Raw genomic sequence first — 23,026 nt, 5'->3', positions numbered from 1 at the left:
AGGGTTACAGGTATACCGTTTGACGGGGACACAGGCATCCCAATGTTAACAGCAGTGCTATCAACAATACCCAAAGTATGGAAAGAGCCCAAATGTCCATTGATGGGTGAATGGATAAAGAAGATGTGATATATATATATATATACACACACACACATACATACACAATGGAGTATTACTTGGCAATAAAAAAGAATGAAATCTTGCCATTTGCAACTATGTGGATGGACCTAGAGGGTATTAGGCTAAGTGAAATTAGACAGAGAAAGACAAATATCATATGATTTCACTCATATGAGGACTTTAAGATACAAAACAGATGAACACAAGGGAAGGGAAGCAAAAATAATATAAAAACAGGGAGGGGGAAAAACAGACTCTTAAATATACAGAACAAACAGAGGGTTACTGGAGGGGTTGTGGGAGGGGGGATGGGCTAAATGGGTAAGGGGCTTAAGGAATCTATTCCTGAAATCATTGTTGTACCATGTGCTAACTAACCTGGTTGTAAATTATTTTAAAAAATTATAAAAAGTAATAAAAAGATTTTTTCCCCGTGTTTCGTGTATTTTGGGGCTGATCACTTCCCTTTGTATTGCTAGTGTTCATAAAGAAATCAAAATAATGTGTATGTTGAGTATTATGAGCCAGAGCACACATTTAATCCTCCAGTTTGGGGGGTATTTAAAATACTTCATTTAGAAAAGTATTCATTTGTATGTTTTTCCCTTAACCCCATTCACTCTCACAGGAATGCACTGGTGAAAAGAGCAATATATTTTTTTCTTCATTACTCAGTGAGGAGACTGCTTTTCACACACATAGTGACCGAGAAATTGCTCAGTAAATGCACAAAGTTTGAGAGATAACTAAGTACTTACTGTTATCTGTACACAGATCAAAAGCAGGTAGTATACATAGATGATGAATTATGTAATTTCATAAGAAGATAGAGAAATACATTTTTGAAAATTGAATTTCTGGGGGCACCTGGGTGGCTCAGTTCAGTTGAACATCTAACTTCACTTCGGCTCAGGTCATGATCCCACGGTCATGGAATCAAGTCCCACGTCAGACTCTGTGAGGAGTGTGAAGCTTGCTTAAGATTCTCTCTCTCTTCCTCTGCCCCTCTCTCTGTTGCTCATGTGCTCTAAAATAAAAAAAAAAAAAGTGAAGTTGAAAAAAAAGTACTATCAGGGTAATAAATGTGTTTAAGTAGGGTATTGCGTGAGAATGACACAGTAAAAACAAAAGTTGCTCTGATTTGGTCTGGCTTGCCAATAGGTTCTATTTTCTCATTTTTCTACCTGGTAAGCCCATTGAGTAAGAACTATTTTGGGGTCCCCTGCCCAGAAATCATTGGTGTCCCTGCCTTTTGCCTCCCTGCTTCCCCAGAAGAGACAGGAATTTTTCCTGATCTAGGTTTAGGCCTAGAGAAATCTTAGGGTGACAGGGATACAGGGCAGGAAAAGCAGTAGCCACAAAGGGCGATGGCCTTTTTGTCAGCATGGGGCAAAGGTGAGGAGGAAAAGCCTGAGCCAGGAGGAGGTGGATAAATATTTGTGAACATATGTCCTTCACTGTTTTCAGAAGGGCCAACTTTTTTTTTGGCTGGGATGAAGAGAAGGTGAGTTCTAGAAAGCTGTCATTCAGATTAGAGAAGCACCGAGGAAAGGACGTGTTCGGACCATCTTATTCCTCTGGCTTGTTTCTGGAGCAGGTGAGGACTGCCCACAGTTTGTAAGGGTGGGGGCAAAGTTATGTCCAGGGTAATTAAAGTTTCCAAGGGCAGGGCCACTTACAAGCTCTGACCGGTCTTGGTGTCTCTTTGTCCCAAGCCTTCCCTACTTCCCAACCTGAGCACTTCTTTCCAGCAGGGCTGTTCCTGCTGACCCACCATGATCCAGGCTGTGCTGCTCCTTTGCTGTGTCTTTTTTTTTTTTTTTTTAAGATTTAATTTTTTTATTTATTTTTAAATTTTTATACATTTATTCTTGAGAGACAGAAAGAGTGAGTGGGGGGAGAGGCAGAGAGAGAAGGAGACATAGAATCTGAAGCAGGCTCTGGGCTCTGAGCAAGCTCTCAGCACAGAGCCTGACGTGGGGCTCGAACCCACAAACCATGAGATCATGACCTGAGTTGAAGTTGGACGCTCAACCGATTGAGCCACCCAGGCGCCCTTAAGATTTTAAGTAATCTACCCAACATGGGGCTCAAACATAGCCCCGAGATCAAGAGTCACATGCTCTACCAACTGAGCCAGCCAGGCACCCCTTCGCTGTGTTTTGCTGTCCTCGTTGGCTGTCTTTCCAAGAAATGTCCAGAAAGGGGCCTTGAACTTCCAGCCGTCTTTGACAAAAACTGGACATTCTGTGAAAACACTCTCCATCCAGATCCCTCTCCCATATCTCAAGACCTTCCAGGATCTCTTGCATGCTACCCGCTCCATAGCCACTCTGCCTGAGTACCTATCCTACTTAGCTGTGGGGGTGTCCCTGGAGGAGGTTGGCTGCCCAACTAAGGCTCACATTCTGCAGCTTCAGCTTGTTAGGATGGGAGGAAAGGACATCAACTGAAACCCTCATCCATGAGAGTAAAAAAGCAGACAGAGGAAGGCATTGGCAATACAAAGTTTATCCTGAGGGATCTGGGGGATCTGGAGGGAAACTTGGATAAATCCAACACTCAGCTATTTACCCTGAGGGATGTATTGATGGTGGCAAATACACCCAGGTAGGTCTACCAGCCATCTCCCATGTTGCTGACACAGTTCAAAGAATTTGCTGTCAATATCCCCTAGAACTGCAGGAATAAGTCTTGGGAACATGGGGAAGGATTGGGCAAAAAGCTGAAGCAACCCCTAAGGTAAGAAAGGACCTCTCAATGTCTATGGATGATGACAATATAATTTATCAAATGTTCCACAGTTATTTGGAAGTGCTTTATGGAGAAATTGATTCAGGAATTTTTCTAGGTTTACTTCAGATATTCAATGCCAACTAAGAAACACGTGTCTTTTCTCATGACTATGTTCAAAGATGGGGCATGGTAAGTAGTTAGAAATGTAGCAGATCGCTCAGGACAGATGTATGCTCTTTATTTCATGCCAGTGCTAAAACACATGTGACTGGTGTTAGCCTTGCCCCTCTCCACTTAGAAAGTCCCAGCCTCTAGTTGTTATTCCATTTTGCTTTCCTTTTCTTTTTCTTCAGTCATCGTATACTGTGCATGTAATATGTACTAAGCATGAGAAGTATTTTAACCTTTTTCTCATTCATCCACCCTGTACTAAATCCCCAGCTAGATAGATGCGGTAGCTCACTAATTTAATTCTTAACTTAAAAGAGAGACAAAAAAAAATGGGGTCTTGGGTATTGAGGTCGAGAGTGTGACAAGGGGACAGGGTTTGAGCAGCCAATACAAAGGACAACTATTTGGAGAGATTACATCTCTTACTGGTTATGGGGGAAAGCAAATCTTTCCTTTCTTCATGGGGCAGAGAAGTGGGCAGAACTGGATTGAGGAGCAACCAAACCTACCAAGACAAACTCACTTCTCGCCTGGACTGTATGGTAATTTGGGGTCCCCTATAAACGGATGGTAATAAAGCAGAGGAAGTCTTTGGTGACTTGAAGATGGGGAAGGCCAGATGGGAACAATTGGGCTGCATTTCCTATTTCTGGGGCCTTTACCTAAAAATAACGGAAGCTCGGAGATGATGGCTGGAGGTGTGTCCCGAGTCCTGGGCTCCTTTCAGACCACAACCCTTAGGGAACTGGTTTGTAATTTTCTGGTTTGTCGCCTCTCCAGTGTACTGTTTCAGACATGTGTGGCCTCAGATTCATCACGATACAAGTTGAGCTGCTTTTTTGCTACCTCCTGCTGCACCCTGTGGATGCCATTTCATATGGAAACCAGACAAATATTCTGATGCACCTTCCCTCATCCTTGAGGTCCTGGCCACCCTCCTCAGACCCTTTGTTCTGCCAGACCCTGCTCCCAAAGTCCCTGCCTGGCTTCACCCACATGGCCCCTCTACTCAAGTTCTTGGTAGGCTTGCCACTGCTGATCACCCTGGAGAAAGCTGGCTGCCAGGCTGATACCTGGGCCCTGCAACTTCAGTTGTATCATCAGGGGGGTGTGAAAGCTACACAGATCCTCATCCGGCATCTTCAAGGGCTCCAGAAAAGCAGAAGCACGGGGAGGGCAGTTTCAGTGGATGCCCTGGCCTCTGCTCTACAGCTGTTGACCAGGGAGCAGCCGGGCCCACAAAGAGCCCAACGATCCCTACCCATCAATGACTGTGAACAGGAGCAGGAGCAGGGTGTGCACGATATAGTCCAGCTGTTGCCAGGAGTGGGAACCTACTACAACCTGGGCACAGCTCTGTATTATGCTGCTCAGAACTGCTCAGACAAGGCCAAGGAACGAGGCCAAGATGGGGTCATAGATATGGGTTATGACTTTCTGATGACCATGGTTGGGTTATCTGGGGGACCCACAGGACTACTAATCAGCGCTGCACTTAAACCTGCAGTGAAGACTGGGATTCAACAGTTGATCCAGTATTACTATGTGAATGAGGCAAACACCCCTCTGCCAGAGATCAGCGAGGAGACCTGGGGGAGGGCTTTAAATGTGAGTGACCTGGAAGAAACAACTTCCAAGGCCCTTTGACCTTAGTGTCGCACCATTATTAATTCAGGGCTTACTTAATAGCTATGACTTATGCCATCTTGAGATGGCGGTCTTGGGATGTAAAAGGTGGTCCTAACAGAATGAACAAATCTAATATTTTAACAAGCTGTAATGTGTGTTTCTTCAAAATCCAAATCTCTGGTTTGTTATCAATGAGGAAGGCAGTTCTGTAAAATGCAGAGTTTTTTCTTTTTTAATGTCTATTTATTTTTAGAGAGAGACAGAGAGAGCGTGCAAGCATGTGCACGTCCAGGGGAGGGGCAGAGAGAAGGAGACAGGATCCGAAGCAGCTCTCTGCCCTGACAGCAGAGAGGGATGCAGGGCTCAAACTCATGAACCGTGAGATCATGACCTGAGCCGAAACCAAGAGTCCGTTGCCTACTGAGCCACCCAGGCTCCCCCAAGTACAGGTATTTTATTTTTTATCAAAAAATTTTTTAATGTTTGGGGCACCTGTGTGGCTCAGTCAGTTGAGTGTCTGGCTTTGGCTCAGGTCATGATCTCACAGTTTGTGAGTTCAAGCCCTTCAGGCTCTGTGCTGACAGCTCGGAGCCTGGAACCTGCTTCAGATTCTGTGTCTCCCTCTTTCTCTGCTCCTGCCGTGCTTGTGCTTTGTCTATCTCTCAAAAACAATAAATAAACATTAAAAATAATTTCTTTAATTTTTTTAATGTTTGTTTATTTTTGAGAGAGAGAGGGCGAGCACAAGCAGGGGAGGGGCAGAGAGAGGGGGAGACACAATCTAAATCAGGGTCCAGAATCTGAACTGTCAGCACAGAGCCTGAGGCAGGACTCTAACTCATGACCTGAGAGATCATGGCCTGAACCTAAGTCGCTTGACGGACTGAGCCACCCAAGCTCCCCAAAATGCAAGAATTTTAAAGTTTGGGGTTTGGAGTCAGAGAATTTGGATTTCAATCCAGCCTCTACTTGTAAGAGCCTCAATGATCCCTGACCAGTAACTTAACTTTTCTCAAAGTTCAGTTTTTAAAATGTCTAAAGTGATGATAATCATTTTCACCTGGATGGCTTTTTGTGGCAATTGAAAATGATACAATGAACCTCAAGTGCTTAGCAAGGTACCAGTAATAAATATTTATTACTACAGCTCCTCCCTTCCTAGCCCAAAGTGTCGAAATTCCGGTCCCGCCTCTTATGGAACAGAGCCTGCAGTGCCCAGGGCTAGTCTCGGTTTCGCCGGCTTGGCGCAAGTTCTCGGAAATCAGCTGTTTCAGTCCTGGGCTATTCCGTTAATTGGACTCCTCCCTCCGCGAGGCAGGGCGTACTTGAGCTATCCCATCAATCCCTGGAGCTGGAAGTGTGATTTCGGGGCAGCTTGTCCCGCCCCACTGGGGGGAGGAGTTGTGGCACCGCCAATGAACTTGGAAAAGTTGGGCTGAATGGCAGTTAGCGTCGGGGTTGCCAGGCTGTGTTCAGCCGGCCACTGGCGCCAGCCTGCTACAAGGGGGCGGATCCGAGGGGCGGGCCGAAGAATGAGGGCGGGGCGCGATTGCTGGTGCCTGAACTCCTTGGGACCGGAAGCCTTGCCCTGAACCGCTGGAGAGAGCAGGGGCTGAGACCCTCGCCAGGTACAGGCCCGGAGTGGGCGCGCGGGGGTCGGAGTGCAGGCGCGAGTTCCTCTCTGGGAAGGGCGGCAGGCCCCGGCGGTACGTCCTGGAGTGGTAAGTCTTCATTCCGGGGTTGAAATAGCTGTCCTGTGCTGCATGCTGAATCTCCCCATCCTGTCCAGTCCAGCTTCCCAACTCTTTTTTTTTTTTTTTTTAAACATTTATTTATTTTTGAGAGACACAGAGCACAAGCAGGGGAAGGGCAGAGAGAGGGGGAGACACAGAATCCGAGGCAGGCTCCAGGCTGTGAGCTGTCAGCACAGAGCCCGACGCGGGGCTGGAACTCCGCATGATCTCAAACTGGGAGATCATGACCTGAGTCGAAGTCGGACGCTCAAGCAACTGAGCCCCCCAGGCGCCCCACAGCTTCCCAACTCTTAACACCCACCTCCCCAGACTCCCCTGCAGCCTCCGATACCCGTGTTGCATTTGTTCAGTGCCTTAGCCAACGATTTTACCTTCCGGTCTGTGTTAGTTTTGATGCTCACTGTAAAAAAAACAAAAAACATGTCCAAAGGTAGATATGATTTAACATCTTTCTTTGCTAAGTATAAGGGACAGGGGCGCCAGGGTGACCCACTCGGTTTAGCGACCCACCTTGATTCTCTTGATTTAGACTCAGATCATGATCTCAGGGTTTGTGGAATCGAACCCCAGGCTGGCAAGACCAGAGCCTACTTGGGATTCTCTCTCCCTCTCTTTCTGTCCCCTCCCCTCCTTGTGCTCTCTTTCTCTCAATATGAATAAACATTAAAAACAGAACAAAAACAAAAAAGGGGACGGAAAAACGGAACGATTTGCCTAAGGTTACATACAAAATGCAATTCTTTTCTGAAAAGCTGATTGAGCACAAAATATGTACCTAAGACAATGAGGGATAATTGGAAAAAAACGTTAAGTGTTACAGATTTTAACCTTTGTATTTGTGATTTATTTGGGAAGACTATGGGTTTTGTTGTTGTTGTTTAATATTTAAACCTCAGGGTTTACTTGACACCTTGCTCTTTTAGTACCAGCTGAGATTAGTTCCTTGAGAACTGGGGTCTCTCCATTTTTTTTTTTTTTTTTTTTTCTTTTGTTAAGTTCAGTAGGCTGCATGGCCAGCCTACTGCAGGGCTTCAACTCAGCCCTGAGATCAAGACCTGAGCTGAGATCAAGAACTGGACACTTAACTAACTGAGCCACCCAGGTGCCCCTCCATTTGTTTTTTTAAAGCAGTACAGGTATGCAGTTTAAAAAGGCAAGCACTAGTAAAAGGATTAAAACAAAAAATAGGAGCCCCTGGTCAATCATTTCCTCTCCATGTTTTACTTCAAAGAGGTGGAAAAGCATCTCATGATTATTCATACTGGGGCGGGAGAGAATTTCTCCCACCCCAAACATTTTTCTTTCATTTGTAATAAAATCATGTGACCTTTTTTAGAACACAGATGTATGTAAACACTCTTTTCTGTTAGGCTCAGGCTGCAGCAAGAATAAGTTTTGGTTCCTAAGCAGACAGATGGCAGTGGGCAGGAAAAGATAGGAAGAAAGAGTCTTACTTCAGCCTGCGTGGTGACAGACAAAAACCAGTTTTGAGGGAAATTTCTCGGTGAAAAAGCAAACAAACAAAACCCTTTGCTTTCTATGTCCAGCCCACCCTGGTGGGAAATAAAAAAAAAAAATTTCTGGGTCTCTCACAGAGTTGATAATCTACCCGAAAAATTGGAGGTTAATAAGAGTCATAAAAGTATCACAGTCTTAGGGATTGAGTGACCCCTTTCACAGTATTTAAACATTTGGAATGGAGTTCTTCCTTCCTACATGAAGAGCAGATTATAGGGTATACCTGTCTCTTAAGAGGTGTCAACCTCTGATAAAGCTTTGGAGCCAGCAGGGATTATGCTGAAATAAATACTTCTTAAAGATTAAAAAAAAAAAAATTAAGTTTATTTATTTTGAGAGAGAGAGCGCGCAAGTGAGAGTGGGAGAGAGGCAGAGAGAGGGAGAGAGAGAATCCCAACCAGGCTTCTCACTGAGTAGGCTCAAACCCATGAACTGTGAGATCATGACCTGAGCCAGAACCAAGATTCAGATGCTTAGCTGACTGAGCCACCCAGGCACCCCTAAAATAAATACTTCTGACTCAAATTGATGGCTAAATGCTCCAGCATAAGTAAACACAAACACAAACAAATAAATCTAAAATAAATTCATTGGGGATGATAGATGAAATAAATAAAGGTGGTAGAAATATCATTAATGTTGGTGAAGCTGATGATTCCTGTACTATTCACTCTGCTTTGGTGTGTGTTTGAAAATTATTAAAACAGGGGTGCCTGGGTGGCTCAGTCGGTTGAGCGGCCGACTTCGGCTCAGGTCATGATCTCACGGTCCGTGAGTTCAAGCCCCGCGTCAGGCTCTGTGCTGACGGCTCGGAGCCTGGAGCCTGTTTCGGATTCTGTGTCTCCCTCTCTCTGACCCTCCCCCGTTCATGCTCTGTCTCTCTCTGTCTCAAAAATAAATAAACGTTAAAAAAAAATTTTTTTTTAGAAAATTATTAAAAAGGCCTACATATTGGAGCCCTTGAATGGTACTTTCTGGAAGAATATTCACCGAACTGATAATATTGGTTACCTATGGAGAGAAAGGGAAGGGACCAAGATTGGAAGTATGGTCAATGTAGCTTTAATTTTTATTTTTTCTTACCTGTATAATTTTAAATTTGTAGTAATAAGCAATCATGAGACTGTGGATGATTTAGTTCAGCAAAATTTCCAGTTGGGAACCTGCATCCTTCAGACTCAGATCCCAAATGGCGCAGTGGGAGATGCTCCAGAATCTCGACAACCCTTTTCAGGATCAGCTGCACCAGCTCTACTCAAATAGCCTCCTGCCAATGGACATTCGACAATGCTTAGCTGTCTGGATTGAAGACCAAAACTGGTAAGGACTTCAGGAAGTTGGGTACAGGTGGATGAGGAAAGTGGTTTCCTTCTTCTGAGTCCCCAGGATCTTGTAGACACCAAGGGCAGGAAGGGGTTCGAAGGCTTCAAAAGATAGTAGCAACCCTGCAGAAAGGCTTTTTTTTTTTTTTTTTTTTTTTTTTTAGTTTATTTATTTATTTTGAGAGAAAGAGAGTGCAAGGGAAGTGAGCAGGGGAGAGGCAGAGGAGGAGGGAAAGAGAGAATCCCAAGCAGGCTCCATGCTGTAAGTGCAGAGCCTGTTGCTGGGCTTTATCTCACGAATCCTGCAATCATGACCTGAGCCAAAATTAAGAATTGGACGTTTAACCGACTGAAACCAGGCAGCCCCCAAGATTCCAATCCTTGTCATTCTCTGTCCCCAGGAAGGATGCTGCATTTGGCAGTGATGATTCCAAGGCTAACATGCTGTTCTTCCACTTCTTGGACCAACTGAATTATGAGTGTGGCCGCTGCAGCCAGAACACGGAGTGCTTGTTACTACGGCACAACTTGAGAAAATTCTATCGGGACATTCAGGTGCTTGGAGGAACCAGGAAGAGCCAAAAAGCCAAATTGAAAGGGAACTGAGTGTAGAGAAGTATGATTTAGGGTACAGAACAGGACCTAAAGATGTAAAGGGATGGGGGCAGATCTGGGGAAAGAGAGGACAAGATGTGGACTTGGGGGATCACTGGCAGAAAAAAGGGCAGAGTCTAGAAGACCCTGTTAGGAAGAGGCTAGGTTTTGGGGGACTAGTGGTGAAAAGGGGAAAGACTAGGGACCCTGAGGAGGGGGAAGTACTGGGGTCACTGGTGAGGAAGGTCTGGAGGGGTAGATCATTGAAGACAGTTGAGTTCAATTCTATCTCTTCCTACTGCAGGCCTTTCCCCAGGGCCCTACCCAGTTGTCTGAGATGATCTTTAATCTCCTTCTGGAAGAAAAAAGAATTCTGATCCAGGCTCAGAGGGCTCAATCGGTAAGAACGATTTGTAGTGATTTTGAAAGCTCCCAGAGTAGAGAGTGACCACGGAAAGGACTCAGGAAATTTGTCTCAGAACAAGATCCGCTCCCCCCTCCCGCCGCCCCCCCCCTTCCTCCCTGTGGTATAATTGAAGGCCTGGATTTAAGAGATGAAATGTCAGAATTGAAATGTGCTCAGAGTCTCTTATTTCAGGAACAGGAAGAGCCAGCCCTCGAAGCACCTGCAGAGAGCCAGCAGCATGAGATTGAATCCAGGATCCTGGAATTAACAGTTATGATGGAGGTTAGTAGATGCAGCAAGAGTCAGGGTGGGTAGGGCTCGGCCTGACTCCTCCCACAGAAGCAGCCTCATCTGGGTCTTATCCCCTCTACAGAAGCTGGTGAAATGCATCTGCCAGCTGAAAGACCAGCAGGATGTCTTCTGCTTCCGATATAAGATCCAGGCCCAAGGTAGGCAGCACACTGAGGGGTGGGCGAAAGACAGGTGCCTGCTTGGGGGCCAAGAGAGGAGAAGAGAAAAGCCCCAGTAATAATAATCTCACCTGGCTACTACACGTCACTGGCGACAGTCCTGCTGCCATGCAAAGCTAAAAGTGCTAGGATATGTTATAGAGGTTGGGCTGAAGGTGTGGCTGAGGGACAGCTAGTGAATGTTGGGGGAGATGCATGGAAAACTGCCTTAGCAGGTTGAGTGGGCTTTTGGTTCAAGTGTGACCATTCAGAATTTGCCTGAGGGCTCAGAGGTGCCTGTGCTTTGCTTGGTTCCCCTTTTTCTCCCTTCAAAATTCCCCCCCTCCCCACCTGACTCTGACTGAGGTCCTAGTCTGGATGGAGAGGGGAAGGAGCCCTAGGTCTGAGCATCTGTCTCCCTCCTGCTCCTGCCATTCAGTGAAGACACCCTGTTTGGACCCCCATCAGACCAGGCAGCAGCAGCTTCTGCAGGAAACTCTTAATGAACTGGACAAAAGGAGAAAGGTGGGAGGCAGACAGAGGGAGTGGGTAGCAGGGCACTGGGGCAAATGAGGCATATGGGAGGCCTGGTGTCTTAGCTTTGGCTTCTTTGTCTCTTCATCCCCAGGTGGATGGTAGAGGGTGATGGTAAGAAGTGCTCACCACTCACTTTATGGCTTTCTTAGGAGGTACTGGATGCCATCAAAGCATTACTAGGCCGATTAACTACCCTTGTTGAGCTACTGCTGCCCAGGTTGGAGGAATGGAAAATCCAGCAGCAGAAAGCCTGCATTGGAGCCCCTCTGAATGGAGGATTGGAACAACTAGAGAAGTGGTGAGAGGTGTCTCCTACCCAGCCCCTGTCCCAGCCATACCGCTGTGCTTTGTAAACTGTAAATTGTGAATTGTAATGAATTTTCTCATTCATGTGATGAATTGCCTACCTAGGCAAGAGCTATTGCTCTTCTTACTCTCTGCTTTTCCAAATGATCCCAGCTCCCTTGTCTGACTGCAGTGACCCTCTCTTCATTCTCACCACCCAGGGAGCCCAGAGCCCAGTCTTTGTTTTGGTGGAAGTAATGGATTAATCCACAAGCTGATTTCTCCTTCCTTTTTAATCACCCAAGAAATATATTTTCTACCCTTTTTTTAATTTAGCCACAATGACTATTAATGCTGAAAAAAAGGAAAGAAAATTACCTATTATTTTACTATCCAGATATAACTACTGTAATATTATTATACAAAAATTGAGGGGTGCCTAGGTGGCTCAGTTGGTTGAGCATCCGACTCTTGATTTCAGCTCAGGTCGTGATTTCAAGGTTTGTGATATTGAGCCCCCACATTGGGCTCCGTGATCACATAGTGGATCCTGCTTGAGATTCTCTCCCTTTCTCTCTGCCCCTCCCCAGCTCACATGCCTATGTGTGCTTTCTCTCTCTCTCTCTCTCTCTCTCTCTCTCTCTCTCTCAAAATAAATAAACTTATAAAAAAATGTTAAAGATTGTCTCTCTCTCTCCCTCTGTCCCTCTTCCCCGCTTGTGCTCTAAAATAAAATAAATAGGGGTGCCTGAGTGGCTCAGTCGGTTAAGCATCCGACTTCAGCTCAGGTCATGATCTCACAGTTTGTGGGTTCGAGCCCTGCATTGGGCTCTGTGCTGACAGCTTAGAGCCTGGAGCCTGCTTCAGATTCTGTCTCTCTCTCTCTCTCTCTCTGCCCCTCCCCTGCTTGCGCTCTGTCTCTTTCCTTCTCAAAAATAAATAAACATTTAAAAATTAAAAATAAATAAATAAATAATAAAATAAATAAATCTCTCTAAAATAAAAAAACAAACCCACAAAACTTGAATCATATTTTTCATACTATTTTGAGAGCTGTTTTTTCTTAATTAAAAAAAGTTTTTTAATGTTTATTTTTTTTGAGAGAGAAAGAGACAGAGCATGAGCAGGGGAGGGGCAGAGAGAGAAGGAAACACAGAATCCGAAGCAGGCTCCATGCTCCAAGCTGTCAGCACAGTTCCTGATGCAGGGCTCGAACTCACCAACCATGAGATCATGACCTGAGCTGAAGTCGGACGCTCAACCAACTGAGCCACCCAGGCACCCCTAAATATTTTCTTTTTAAAAAATGTTTATTTGGCGGGGGGAGGGGACAGAATCAAGCAGGTTCCACACTGTCAGCACGGAGCCCGACTCAGGGCTCAATCTCATGAACAGTGAGATCGTGACCTGAGCTGCGATCAAGAGTGGGACACTTAACCGACTGAGCCACCCAGATGTCCCTTAAATATTTTCTAATAAGAAAATTCATTATAATTTACTAAAAATAGGGGTACCTGGCTGGTTCAGTGGGTAGAGCATGTGACTCTTGATCTGGGGGTCATGAATTCGAGCCCCACTTGGGGGATACAGTTTACTTTAAAAAAATTAATTAAATAATATTTTTAAAAAGTAAACTATTAAGAATGAATCACAATGATGTTCAGGTAAATTGAAAACAGGTATATGGGGCTTAGTGTACAGAATCACTATTTGAATTATAGTTGCAAACATATCCATCATTTGTATAGAGGTTGGCAAACTATGATCTAGTGATTTCTTTTTTCTTTTCAATTTTTTCCCCGAGTTTTTGCTTAAATTCCAGCTAGTTAACATACAGTGTAGTATTAGTTTCAGGTGTAAATTTAGTGATGCATCACTTCCATATAACACCTAATGCTCCTCTCATCACAAGTGTCCATCCTCCTTAATGCCCATCACCCATTTAACCCATCCCCCCGACCACCCCCTCAGCACCCCCCACCCGCCACAACCCTCACTTGAGAGTCTGTTTTCTGCTTTGCATCTCTTGTTGGTTTTTTTTTTTACCCTATATTCATCTGTTTCATTTCTTAGATTCCACACATGAGTGAAATCATATGGTATTTGTCTTTGACTTATTTCAGTTAGCAAAACTCTCTAGCTCCATCCACATCGTTGCAAATGACAAGATTTCATTCTTTTTTATGGATGAGTCATATTCCATTGCATATATTCAACAAAATTTTTTTTTTAAGTTTTTGATTTCTTGCTATTTTAAACAGTGCTACAATAAGTATCCTCATAGCTATATCTTTATTTATATCCCTAATTATATCTGTAATATAAATTCCCAGAAGTGGTATTCTTGGGTTGAAGTATATATCTTTTCTTTTTGGTAGTGTTACTGTTATTGTGTTGATCCTTTGCTTCATTGTCTTTAATAGAGCTTTATTGATTTTTCTGATTATAAATGTGTGTGCCAATTGAAAAAAATTCAGACAACTTAGAAAAGAAAGTAACAGCTACCCATCTGCATAATCTGATGATGCAGAGTTACTCATTGTTAGGGCTTTTGAATATATTTTCATAGATTTTCTCTATGCATATACATAATGTAGTTCTGTTTTAAAGATTTTAAGTAATCTCTACACCCATCATGAGGCTCGAACTCACAACCCTGAGATTAAGAGTTTCATCTCCACTGACTGAGCCAGGCCGGTGCCCCAAATATATATCTATTTTAAACAGAAGTCAGGTCATATCAGATATGCACTATCTTGTGATTTTTTAAAAATTTAGTATTTTGGGAGGCGCCTGGGTGGCTCAGTCGGCTAAGCATCTGAATCTTGATCTCCGCTCAGGTCTTTTTTTTTTAATGTTTATTTATTTGAGAGAGAGAGAGCATGAGCAGGGGAGGGGCAGAGAGGAAAACAGAGGATCTAAAGTGGGCTCTTCACTGACAGCAGAGAACATGACATAGGGCTCTATGGCACTAGGCATGAAGCCTTCTTAAAAAAAATAAAAAGAAAATAAAATTTAATGTTTTGGGGTATTTTTCCATATTAAAAATTTGAGCCTAGGGGTGCCTGACTGGCTCAGTTGGAAGAGCATGTGATGCTTTATCTCAGGTTGTTTGAGCCCCATGTTGGTATAGAGATGATTTGAATAATCTTTAAAAAAATTTTTTGAGCCTATATGATTTTATTTATTTATTTATTTATTTGTTTGTTGTTGTTTTTAAGTAGTAGGCACTGCACCCAATGTGGAGCTCAGCCAGGTGCCCCTGCTATATGATTATTTTTAATAGTCATATGGTATTATATGGTGTGAATATGCCATAATTTATATACCCAATAGCAATTTTTCTAATTTTTCAATAGAAAATATTTTACAGATAACAAAGCTATGAACTTCCTCACACATTTGTCTGATTATTTCCTTAGGATATATCTTAGAAATACTAATACTAATATCTTAGAGTACTACAAATTGTGTGTACATTTTTTAAGCCTTTTTAAAAAATAGTTCCAGGGACGCCAGGGTGGCTCAGTTGGTTAAGCGTCCAACTTCGGCTCAGGTCATGATCTCATGGTTTGTGAGTTGGAGCCCTGCATTGGGCTCTGTGCTGACAGCTCAGAGCCTGGAGCCTGCTTCAGATTCTGTGTCTCCCTTTCTCTCTGCCCCTCCCCCGCTCACACTCTGTGTCTCTCTCTCTCTCTCTCAAAAATAAATACACATTAAAAAAAAAATTCTACACCTTTTGGGATGAGCACTGGGTGTTGTATGGAAACCAATTTGACAATAAATTTCATATATTGAAAAAAAAATTCTAAATTGCTATACCAGTCTGTTTGTTAATACGATATATGATTGGTTTCCTGTCACCACATTCCCTATTATTATTTTTTGTTATATAGACAGTAAAGTATAGAAGTTAAAAGTATGGATTGTGGGGGCACCTGGCTGCCTAAGTCAGTGAGCATGTGACTCTTGATCTCAGAGTCGTGAGTTTGAGCCCCACTTTGGGTGTGGAGCCTATTTAAAAAAAAGTAGTACTGATTGTGAAGGTTGATTGCCTGAGTTGTCACATACAACTCATTCCATATTAGTTCTATGACCTTGAGTAAGTCACTTAACCTTTCTGCACTTGAGTTTAATTATCTATAAAATGGGGATAATAATAGTAGCTACCTCATAGGTTGTTATAAGGATTAAATACATAAAGCACTTAGAATATATAGTACATTTCAAGCAACATATGAAAAGTAACTTTATTATATAAGTAAATCTTTCACTTGATTTATATGTGAAAGTGATTTTGATTTTCATTTCTTGGATTATGAATCATGTTGCATAATCTTTTATATGCTTTTGGATTCCTTTTTTGTCCCAATCAGTTTGTTTGTTTGTTCGTTTGTTTGTTTGTTTATTTAAAGTTTATTTATTTTGAGAAAGAGAGCATGAGTAGGGGAGGGGCAGAGAGAGGGAGAGAGAGAATCCCAAGCAGGCTTCACACTGTCAACGCAAAGCCCCATGCGGGGCTTGAACTCACAAACCACAAGATCATGACCTGAGCCAAAGTCAGACGCTTAACCAACTGAGCCACCTAAGTGCCCCTGTCCCAATTAGTTTCTGATTCTCCACATAGTTCAAGGGGAGCTTCTGGAGCCTGTGGGGGGGGGACCAGGAAACTCAGCAATTTTCTCTCTCTCTTGAATTCTATCACCCAGGTTCACAGCTGGAGCAAAGCTGTTGTTTCACCTGTGGCAGCTGCTGAAGGAGCTGGAGGGATTGAGGCACCTGGTTAGCTATCAGGATGATCCTCTGACCAAAGGGGTGGACTTGCGAAAGGCCCAGGTCACGGAGTTGCTACAGCGCCTGCTGCACAGGTCTAGCTGCCAGGGAGGGACCTCTAGGGAGGGCAGAAGGAAGAAACAAGAGGAGCCATTCTTAACAGATACTGAGTTATATATTCTCTTTGGATCTCTCTCCCTAGAGCCTTTGTGGTAGAAACCCAGCCCTGCATGCCCCAAACTCCCCATCGACCCCTTATCCTCAAGACAGGGAGCAAGTTCACTGTCCAAACAAGGTTGGTATTTCAGAACTCATTCCCGCTTCCTTTTTCCAGCCCTGGCACTGTTTCCTTTCTGGCTTTATAGATCCTCCCACTCTTACCATCTTCTCTCTTTTCTCTTCAATCTATCTATCTCTTCTAATCTCTTACCTTATTTTTTTCAAATATCTGATCTATCCAGAAGGTTGAGGTTGACTACTTTCCCCCATCCTTCTCTCTTCCCTCTAGATTGCTGGTAAGACTCCAGGAAGGCAACGAGTTACTGACTGCAGAAGTCTCCATTGACAGGTAAGTTGGGGTACATGGGACCAAGGGGTGGCCAGGACATGGGCTGGTGGGCCAGAGGAGACACACACAATAGGGTCTTGGGCCTGTGTTCTTACCCAATCCATTCCTACCTCAGAGACAATAACTCCTAGCTTTTGTTGAGCACCATGTGACATGTAACTTGTCAAGTACTCATCTGTCATAGGAAGCCCATGAGTTAGGTATTATCAATGCACCATTTAAATGAAGAAATAAGGCCAGAGAGATTCTGTCACTTGTGCAAGGTCATATGGTTAGTGAGCACAGATCGGGGTTTGAACCCAGGTCTGTCTGATCCTAAAGTCTAAATTCCTAACTTCTACACTGTTTTGCTTCCTAGTGACCTTTTTTTTTTTTTCTTTTTTAGGAATCCTCCTCAATCACAAGGGTAGGTGCCTGACAAGGATGCTGTAAACATTTGTGCACTGCATGACCTACACAACCACATGGGGGCAGAGACAAGAAGGAGATTGATTTGGGTGGGATATGGACAAAAGGAGAGGGCGAGGTCTGAAATGAAGTGGAATTTTTGTTGTATTCCTGCTGAGTTTTTAGAATAACTCCTCCTCTCCTCCATATATTTTCCTCCTGGAATAGCTTCCGGAAGTTCAACATTATGACCTCAAACCAGAAAACTTTGACCCCCGAGAAGGGGCAGAGTCAGGGCTTGATTTGGGACTTCGGCTACCTGGTAAGAAGGGCTAGTTGCTTGAGTTTCTAGTCCAATGGAACAGGCTAAGGGAAGTTCCCGGCCTTTGGAAGTCTTGAGGCAGAACAGGGGTTCCAGGGACCCTGGGGTCCCCACTCTGGCATTTTCTCTCCTTCCTCTCAATTCACAGACTCTCTCGGAGCAACGTTCAGGTGGTTCAGGAAAGAGCTGCAATAAGGTGAGGCTTGGGCAGAGGATTGGGGGACGGGAGGAGGAACTTCCCAAAAGGCCCTCTGATCTTTATGTCCTTGGCTATCCTAGGGAATGCTGGGTGTGACAGAGGAACTACACATTATCAGCATTACAGTCAAATATGCCTACCAGGGTCTGAAGCAGGAGCTGACAGTGAGTGAAGATGGAGGGCAAGGAGAGATGAAGCCAATTTGGCAGAAGGCATTAAGCAGGGGTTAAATAGAACCCTTTCAGGGTGGGAAATCCTCTCCTTGCCCCTGCCAAAGCTAGAAACATCACATCCTTCCTCTAACTCCTGTCTTCTCTTCAGACAGACACCCTCCCTGTGGTGATTATTTCTAACATGAACCAACTCTCAATTGCCTGGGCCTCTGTTCTTTGGTTCAATCTGCTTAGCTCAAACCCACAGGTAGGAGGTGGGGCCAAGAAGTAACGGGTGGCAAGGAGGGGTGTGGAAGCTTGGTGTGAGGGCTCTGCTTCTAAGTCATTCTGTCTTCCTCCTGCCCTTGCAGAATCAGCAGTTCTTCTCCAGCCCCCCCAAGGCCTCCTGGAGCTTGCTGGGCCCTGCTCTCAGTTGGCAGTTCTCTTCCTATGTTGGCCGAGGCCTTGACTCGGACCAGCTGAACATGCTGAGGAACAAGCTGTTTGGTACAGACCTCCTTTTTTCTCAGCCTTTCCCCAGCCTTAGTCTCCCCAGCCCTGTGTCCTTTCTGTTCCAGGGACCCTGGCCTTGTCTCCTTCCATTATCTGAACTGTCTGTTGCCCACAGGGCAGAACTCCAGGACTGAGGGTGCATGGTTATCCTGGGCTGACTTCACTAAGGTGCGTGCTGCATTCTGTGCTGCTAGATCTAGGCCCTAGTGCAAACACTAGCCCTTCCCCCCTAATTCCTTCCCCTCGCTGGGGGGGCAACTCTTCATCTCTTCCTGCCTTTCTATTCCTCCTTCAGCGAGAGAGCCCTCCTGGCAAGCTACCATTCTGGACATGGTTAGACAAAATCTTGGAGCTGGTTCATGACCACCTGAAGGATCTCTGGAATGATGGGTAAGGCCTTGGTCCGCCTCCCTCTCCCCACCCCCACCTTTCTGCCTTTCTAGGCTTGAGAGTGGACTCTGTGCGCCCTCATGTGGCAAATAGGGAGAGAGAGCAAAAACTGGTGCAAGATCACACCCTCACACTTGGCAATAATAGTCCTAGCCAGTGTTTTTCCAGCATCCGTTGTGCTTCAGAGCCTGCTGGGTGCTCTTTATGAATTCTCACATGTAATCCTTACAACAATGCTGAGTCTCAGAGAAGTTAAAGAATTTACCCAATGGGTATAGTTGGGATTCAAACTCAGGCCTGTCAGACCACAAGCTTATGCTCTTTCCACTATACTGCCTGCCCATCTTTACAGCACTTTGCCTTTTACAAGGTGCTTTTCATCTACGTGGCCTCACTGAATCCTCATACCTCTTACAACCCTAGAAGGTGGATATTGTCAGTAAGGTGAAGTGACTCGGCCAAGATGGAATAGTTTGTAATGGCAGAGCGAGGGCCAAAACCTGGCGCTCTCTCCCTCTACAAGGAGAGGAGAGCAAGGAGGCAGGAGGGCCTCACAGCAGCTTTCTGTGTTTCAGACACATCATGGGCTTTGTGAGCCGGAGCCAGGAACGCCGGCTGCTGAAGAAGACCATCTCAGGCACCTTTCTGCTGCGCTTCAGTGAAACATCAGAAGGGGGCATTACCTGCTCCTGGGTGGAACACCAGGATGATGGTCAGCTGCTTTGCCCTGATGGTCCCACAGCCTGTCCCTTCTCCCCTCAATCAGCCCTTGGTTTCTCTGGCTGTGTCCTGAATCTCTCAGCAGGTTTGGGGTTGGACAGCCAGGGTGGGGAACTCCCAGGCCCAACCTTTTCCTTCAGGCCTGCCCATTCCTACATCCATTCTACAGATAAGGTGCTCATCTACTCTGTGCAGCCCTTCACCAAGGAAGTGCTACAGTCTCTCCCACTAACCAAAATCATTCGCGACTACCAGCTACTCACTGAGGAGAACATACCCGAGAACCCACTGCGCTTCCTCTACCCCCGAACACCCCGGGATGAAGCTTTTGGGTGTTACTACCAGGAGAAAGGTGAGAATCACTGACATATGTCACTGGAATATTGTAGGGATTCTCTGGCATCTACAAATTCTACTCCTTTCTTCCAGACATGGAAAAACTGATATCCAGAGAAGTCAAAGGGTTTGTCCCGGGGACACTGTTACTTAGTAGGGAGATATGACTCTCAAGACCGTTTGCAATACGGGTCCTTAGGCTATGTGTCCAATCCACTGACCTCCCTGGCTTCCTGTGTCTGTCCCCCACAGTTAATCTCCAAGAACGGAGGAAGTACCTGAAACATAGGCTCATTGTGGTCTCTAACAGGTGAGATATGAACTTTTGGCCCATCCTCCGTAACATTTTTCGGCTGATAGGGTGACCCAAACCTGCTCAGTTCGCCTCTCTGACCCCTCCTACTGACCCACACTCTCCAGCCTCTAGATTTTTTCTTGTTCTGCTTGGCCTCTTTCCTCTCTGTTTTTCTGCTGCTATCCTTAGATTGTTTCCACAGGGCTTCCCTGATAATAATAGTCATAATCACTGATGTTAATGGGCTTCTACTTGAAGCATGGTACTAGATTTTTTTTTATAAGAACAGTTTTCTCATTTTAATTTTTATGAGTACCCATCCAAGCGGGTAATGACAGCCACATTTAATGAAAGTGTATTAAATGCCAGGTACTAGGCTAAATGTTTTGTGTTTAAACGTTTCTTATTTATTGAATCTTCATAATAGTCCTGTGAGGTAGAGAGGGGTATTACTCTTTTCAGCCAAGAAACAGGTTTAGTGTGGTAGAGTGGCATGACTAAGGTACATGGCTAATAAATGATTAGGTCTGTCAGATTCCAAAGTCCTGCTTATTAACGATCCAACTTCCTCTCAAGTGTTAGAGATGGTATTGTTCCCATTTTACAGATGATAAATCTGCAGCTCAGAGAGGTGAAGATCTACCCATCTAATAAATGATAGGATTCAAACTCTGGCAAGCCTGACTCCAAAGCCTGTGCTCTTAAGCCCTCTGCTCTGTTGCCTTCTTAGACTAGAGACAGTCTCTGCTTGCTCTGCCATTCCCCACTTCACCTAAGTAATCAAGCCCTACCCTTTTGTCTGTACTGTGGTATCCAGACAGGTAGATGAGCTGCAACAGCCACTGGAGCTGAAACTGGAGCCAGAAGTGGAGTCACTGGAGCTAGAGCCAGGATTGGCCCCAGTGCCACAGCTAGAGCCATGCCTGGATTTAGAGCCGCTGCTGGCGGCAGGGCTGGATCTGGGTCCAACCCTGGAGCCCATGCCGGAGTCTACTCTGGAGCCCATGCTAGAGCCCACACTAGATGTGGTATCACAAAGAGTGTCAGAGCCAAACTTGGGACCAGAACTGAAGCTGGAGCCTATTCCAGACCCTGTATCACAGGCAGTGACAGAGCCAGAGCCGGATTTGCCCCATGATCTGAGACACTTGAACACCGAGGAAATGGAAAGTAAGTGATGAGATGGGGTTGGGGAAGAGGGGACACATTCCCTTTACCAACTGCCCTCCCTTACCCAGTATAGAAAAGGCTAAGCTCTAAGCTCCTCACTGGAGGGACACTCGTTTGTGATTCCTTTTATTAGGAAATGTACCTGCCTCTCCCTTACCCCACCTAAGTGCCCTCTCAGGCCCTACCAGGTCTGTGCAGCCATCCTCCCTCATATTCCCTGCTGAGTCAGGAACTCCTTACCTAAGAGCAGGGCCTGACTTCTTTCTCTGGACTACCTAGTTTTCAGGAACAGTATGAAGATCGAAGAAATCATGCCGAATGGTGACCCGCTATTGGCTGGCCAGAACACTGTGGATGAGGCTTACGTCTTCCACCCCAGCCATTTCTACACGGATGGGCCCTTAATTCCTTCTGACTACTAGGAATTACATTTCCTTTGTTCTTCCTGTATCTTTTGTCCCTCCTACCCCTCACATCATGCTGTGCTCTCCAAGGATGGAAAATCAAGCATGTACCCATTCTTAGCTGGTTAAGTTAACCCTGGGTTTTGGAGTGGGAAGTAAAAGCATACTGTGGGTAAGGAAGGGGCACTAATGAGTCAGAATAGATGTTGGCCATAGCTCTAACTAGGATCTTTGAGGCCATCTGCTGTTTTGGGAGGTATAGGGGTTCTGAGGGTAGGGCAGGACATTTAGGAGGTACTTGGAGGGCAAGACACTTGGAATGGCTGCTTTCCAGTATGGAAGGATGTCAACATTTGAATAGTTGGTAAGACTAATGTGGTGGTGCCCACTAGCATTGGCCATCAGTAGGGAACAGAGACATGTGATAGGATTCCATTTCTTTCTTCTGGTTTCCTCATGTCTAAAATAACCTTTTCCTTCCTTCTTCTTTTCATTCCTGATTTAAGTCCTAAATTCCTTTGTTTCCTGCAGAGACTGAGACCTTTCTGCATTAGCCCACCATGTGAAGAAAGGAATAGGAGGTAGACCTCATTTTCTTACCAGTCTCCTCTCCTGCACCCCCAAGCTGGCCCCACCCATTCCTCCCCTTAAAATGATCCTGCCAATCTAATATGCCTGTGAAGCTTTGCACAATCATTTTACTCTGTCCAGTCTCCACTTCCTCACTGCTTAGGAGACAAATCACTTTTGGAGGCCAGGGATGGTAGAGTTGCTGGGAATTTAGGAATCACTTTTTATAGTATTACATAGAGTCTGATATTTTTACAGAGGAAGAGATGCCCTGGATATTTAGATATTTAGAAATATCTTAGATATTTCTCTATTAAGATAACCATCCCTTCTTTTTGTACAATATATTGTTGATCTGAAAGAGTTTCTATTCCTTGGGTGTAGACCTGGGCAAAAACTGGGTTCCTGGAACTTAGAACCTTGAATATTTATCACGGGGCTCCAGACAACCTCACACCATAGTTATTCCCAGGGAACCCCATTGCTTTAAAATGTGTTTCCAGAATAACTTGAGATATAATGAAAGTGAGGCCCTGTACATGTGGCTGTTTTCTGGCTTATACTTTAGAGGAATAGTCCTGTTTAGAAAGAGGCCCTTCTGAGCAGAAGTGGCTAATAAACTTTGTGCTGACTTGGAAGTGTTTTGTCTCTGAGCTTCTTTTCTTTTCTGCTCACAAAGACTGATGTCTTTGGAGACACCAGC

The 23,026-nt window shown here is 44.9% G+C and overlaps 2 protein-coding genes across 5 annotated transcripts; both read left to right on the top strand.

Moving 5' to 3' along the window:
* The first annotated feature begins 1,631 nt into the window (after nucleotides 1-1,631).
* Nucleotides 1,632-5,275, top strand: APOF (apolipoprotein F). Of its 2 annotated transcripts, XM_060657273.3 has the most exons (3): nucleotides 1,676-1,720; nucleotides 3,500-3,572; nucleotides 3,811-5,275. In XM_060657273.3, the coding sequence occupies exons 2-3, from the start codon at nucleotides 3,570-3,572 to the stop codon at nucleotides 4,675-4,677; spliced, it is 870 nt and encodes a 289-aa protein (XP_060513256.1). In that variant the 5' UTR covers nucleotides 1,676-1,720; nucleotides 3,500-3,569; the 3' UTR covers nucleotides 4,678-5,275. The 2 variants fall into 2 exon arrangements, with proteins under 2 accessions (XP_060513255.2, XP_060513256.1); XM_060657272.3 differs by lacking the exon at nucleotides 3,500-3,572 and having other exon boundaries at nucleotides 1,632-1,720; nucleotides 3,811-5,269.
* Nucleotides 1,651-22,961, top strand: STAT2 (signal transducer and activator of transcription 2). 3 transcript variants are annotated; one of them, XM_060657269.2, is made up of 24 exons: nucleotides 1,651-1,720; nucleotides 9,037-9,251; nucleotides 9,655-9,808; nucleotides 10,152-10,247; nucleotides 10,446-10,535; nucleotides 10,627-10,702; nucleotides 11,142-11,227; nucleotides 11,389-11,537; nucleotides 16,234-16,392; nucleotides 16,500-16,592; nucleotides 16,806-16,865; nucleotides 17,251-17,271; nucleotides 17,481-17,574; nucleotides 17,723-17,770; nucleotides 17,854-17,937; nucleotides 18,095-18,193; nucleotides 18,297-18,432; nucleotides 18,554-18,606; nucleotides 18,734-18,828; nucleotides 19,404-19,540; nucleotides 19,718-19,900; nucleotides 20,137-20,194; nucleotides 20,997-21,349; nucleotides 21,629-22,961. In XM_060657269.2, the coding sequence occupies exons 2-24, from the start codon at nucleotides 9,121-9,123 to the stop codon at nucleotides 21,769-21,771; spliced, it is 2,598 nt and encodes an 865-aa protein (XP_060513252.1). In that variant the 5' UTR covers nucleotides 1,651-1,720; nucleotides 9,037-9,120; the 3' UTR covers nucleotides 21,772-22,961. The 3 variants fall into 3 exon arrangements, with proteins under 3 accessions (XP_060513252.1, XP_060513251.1, XP_060513253.1); XM_060657268.3 differs by lacking the exon at nucleotides 1,651-1,720 and adding an exon at nucleotides 6,151-6,380; XM_060657270.3 differs by lacking the exons at nucleotides 1,651-1,720; nucleotides 9,655-9,808 and having other exon boundaries at nucleotides 9,139-9,251.
* The last annotated feature ends 65 nt before the right edge of the window (nucleotides 22,962-23,026 follow it).

The sequence above is a fragment of the Panthera onca genome, chromosome B4 (assembly GCF_046562875.1).
Source record: "Panthera onca isolate mPanOnc1 chromosome B4, mPanOnc1 haplotype 2, whole genome shotgun sequence".
NCBI classification, from domain to species: Eukaryota; Metazoa; Chordata; class Mammalia; order Carnivora; family Felidae; genus Panthera; species Panthera onca.
Note: the sequence above shows the minus strand (reverse complement) of the source record. Positions and strands in the feature narration are given on the sequence as shown.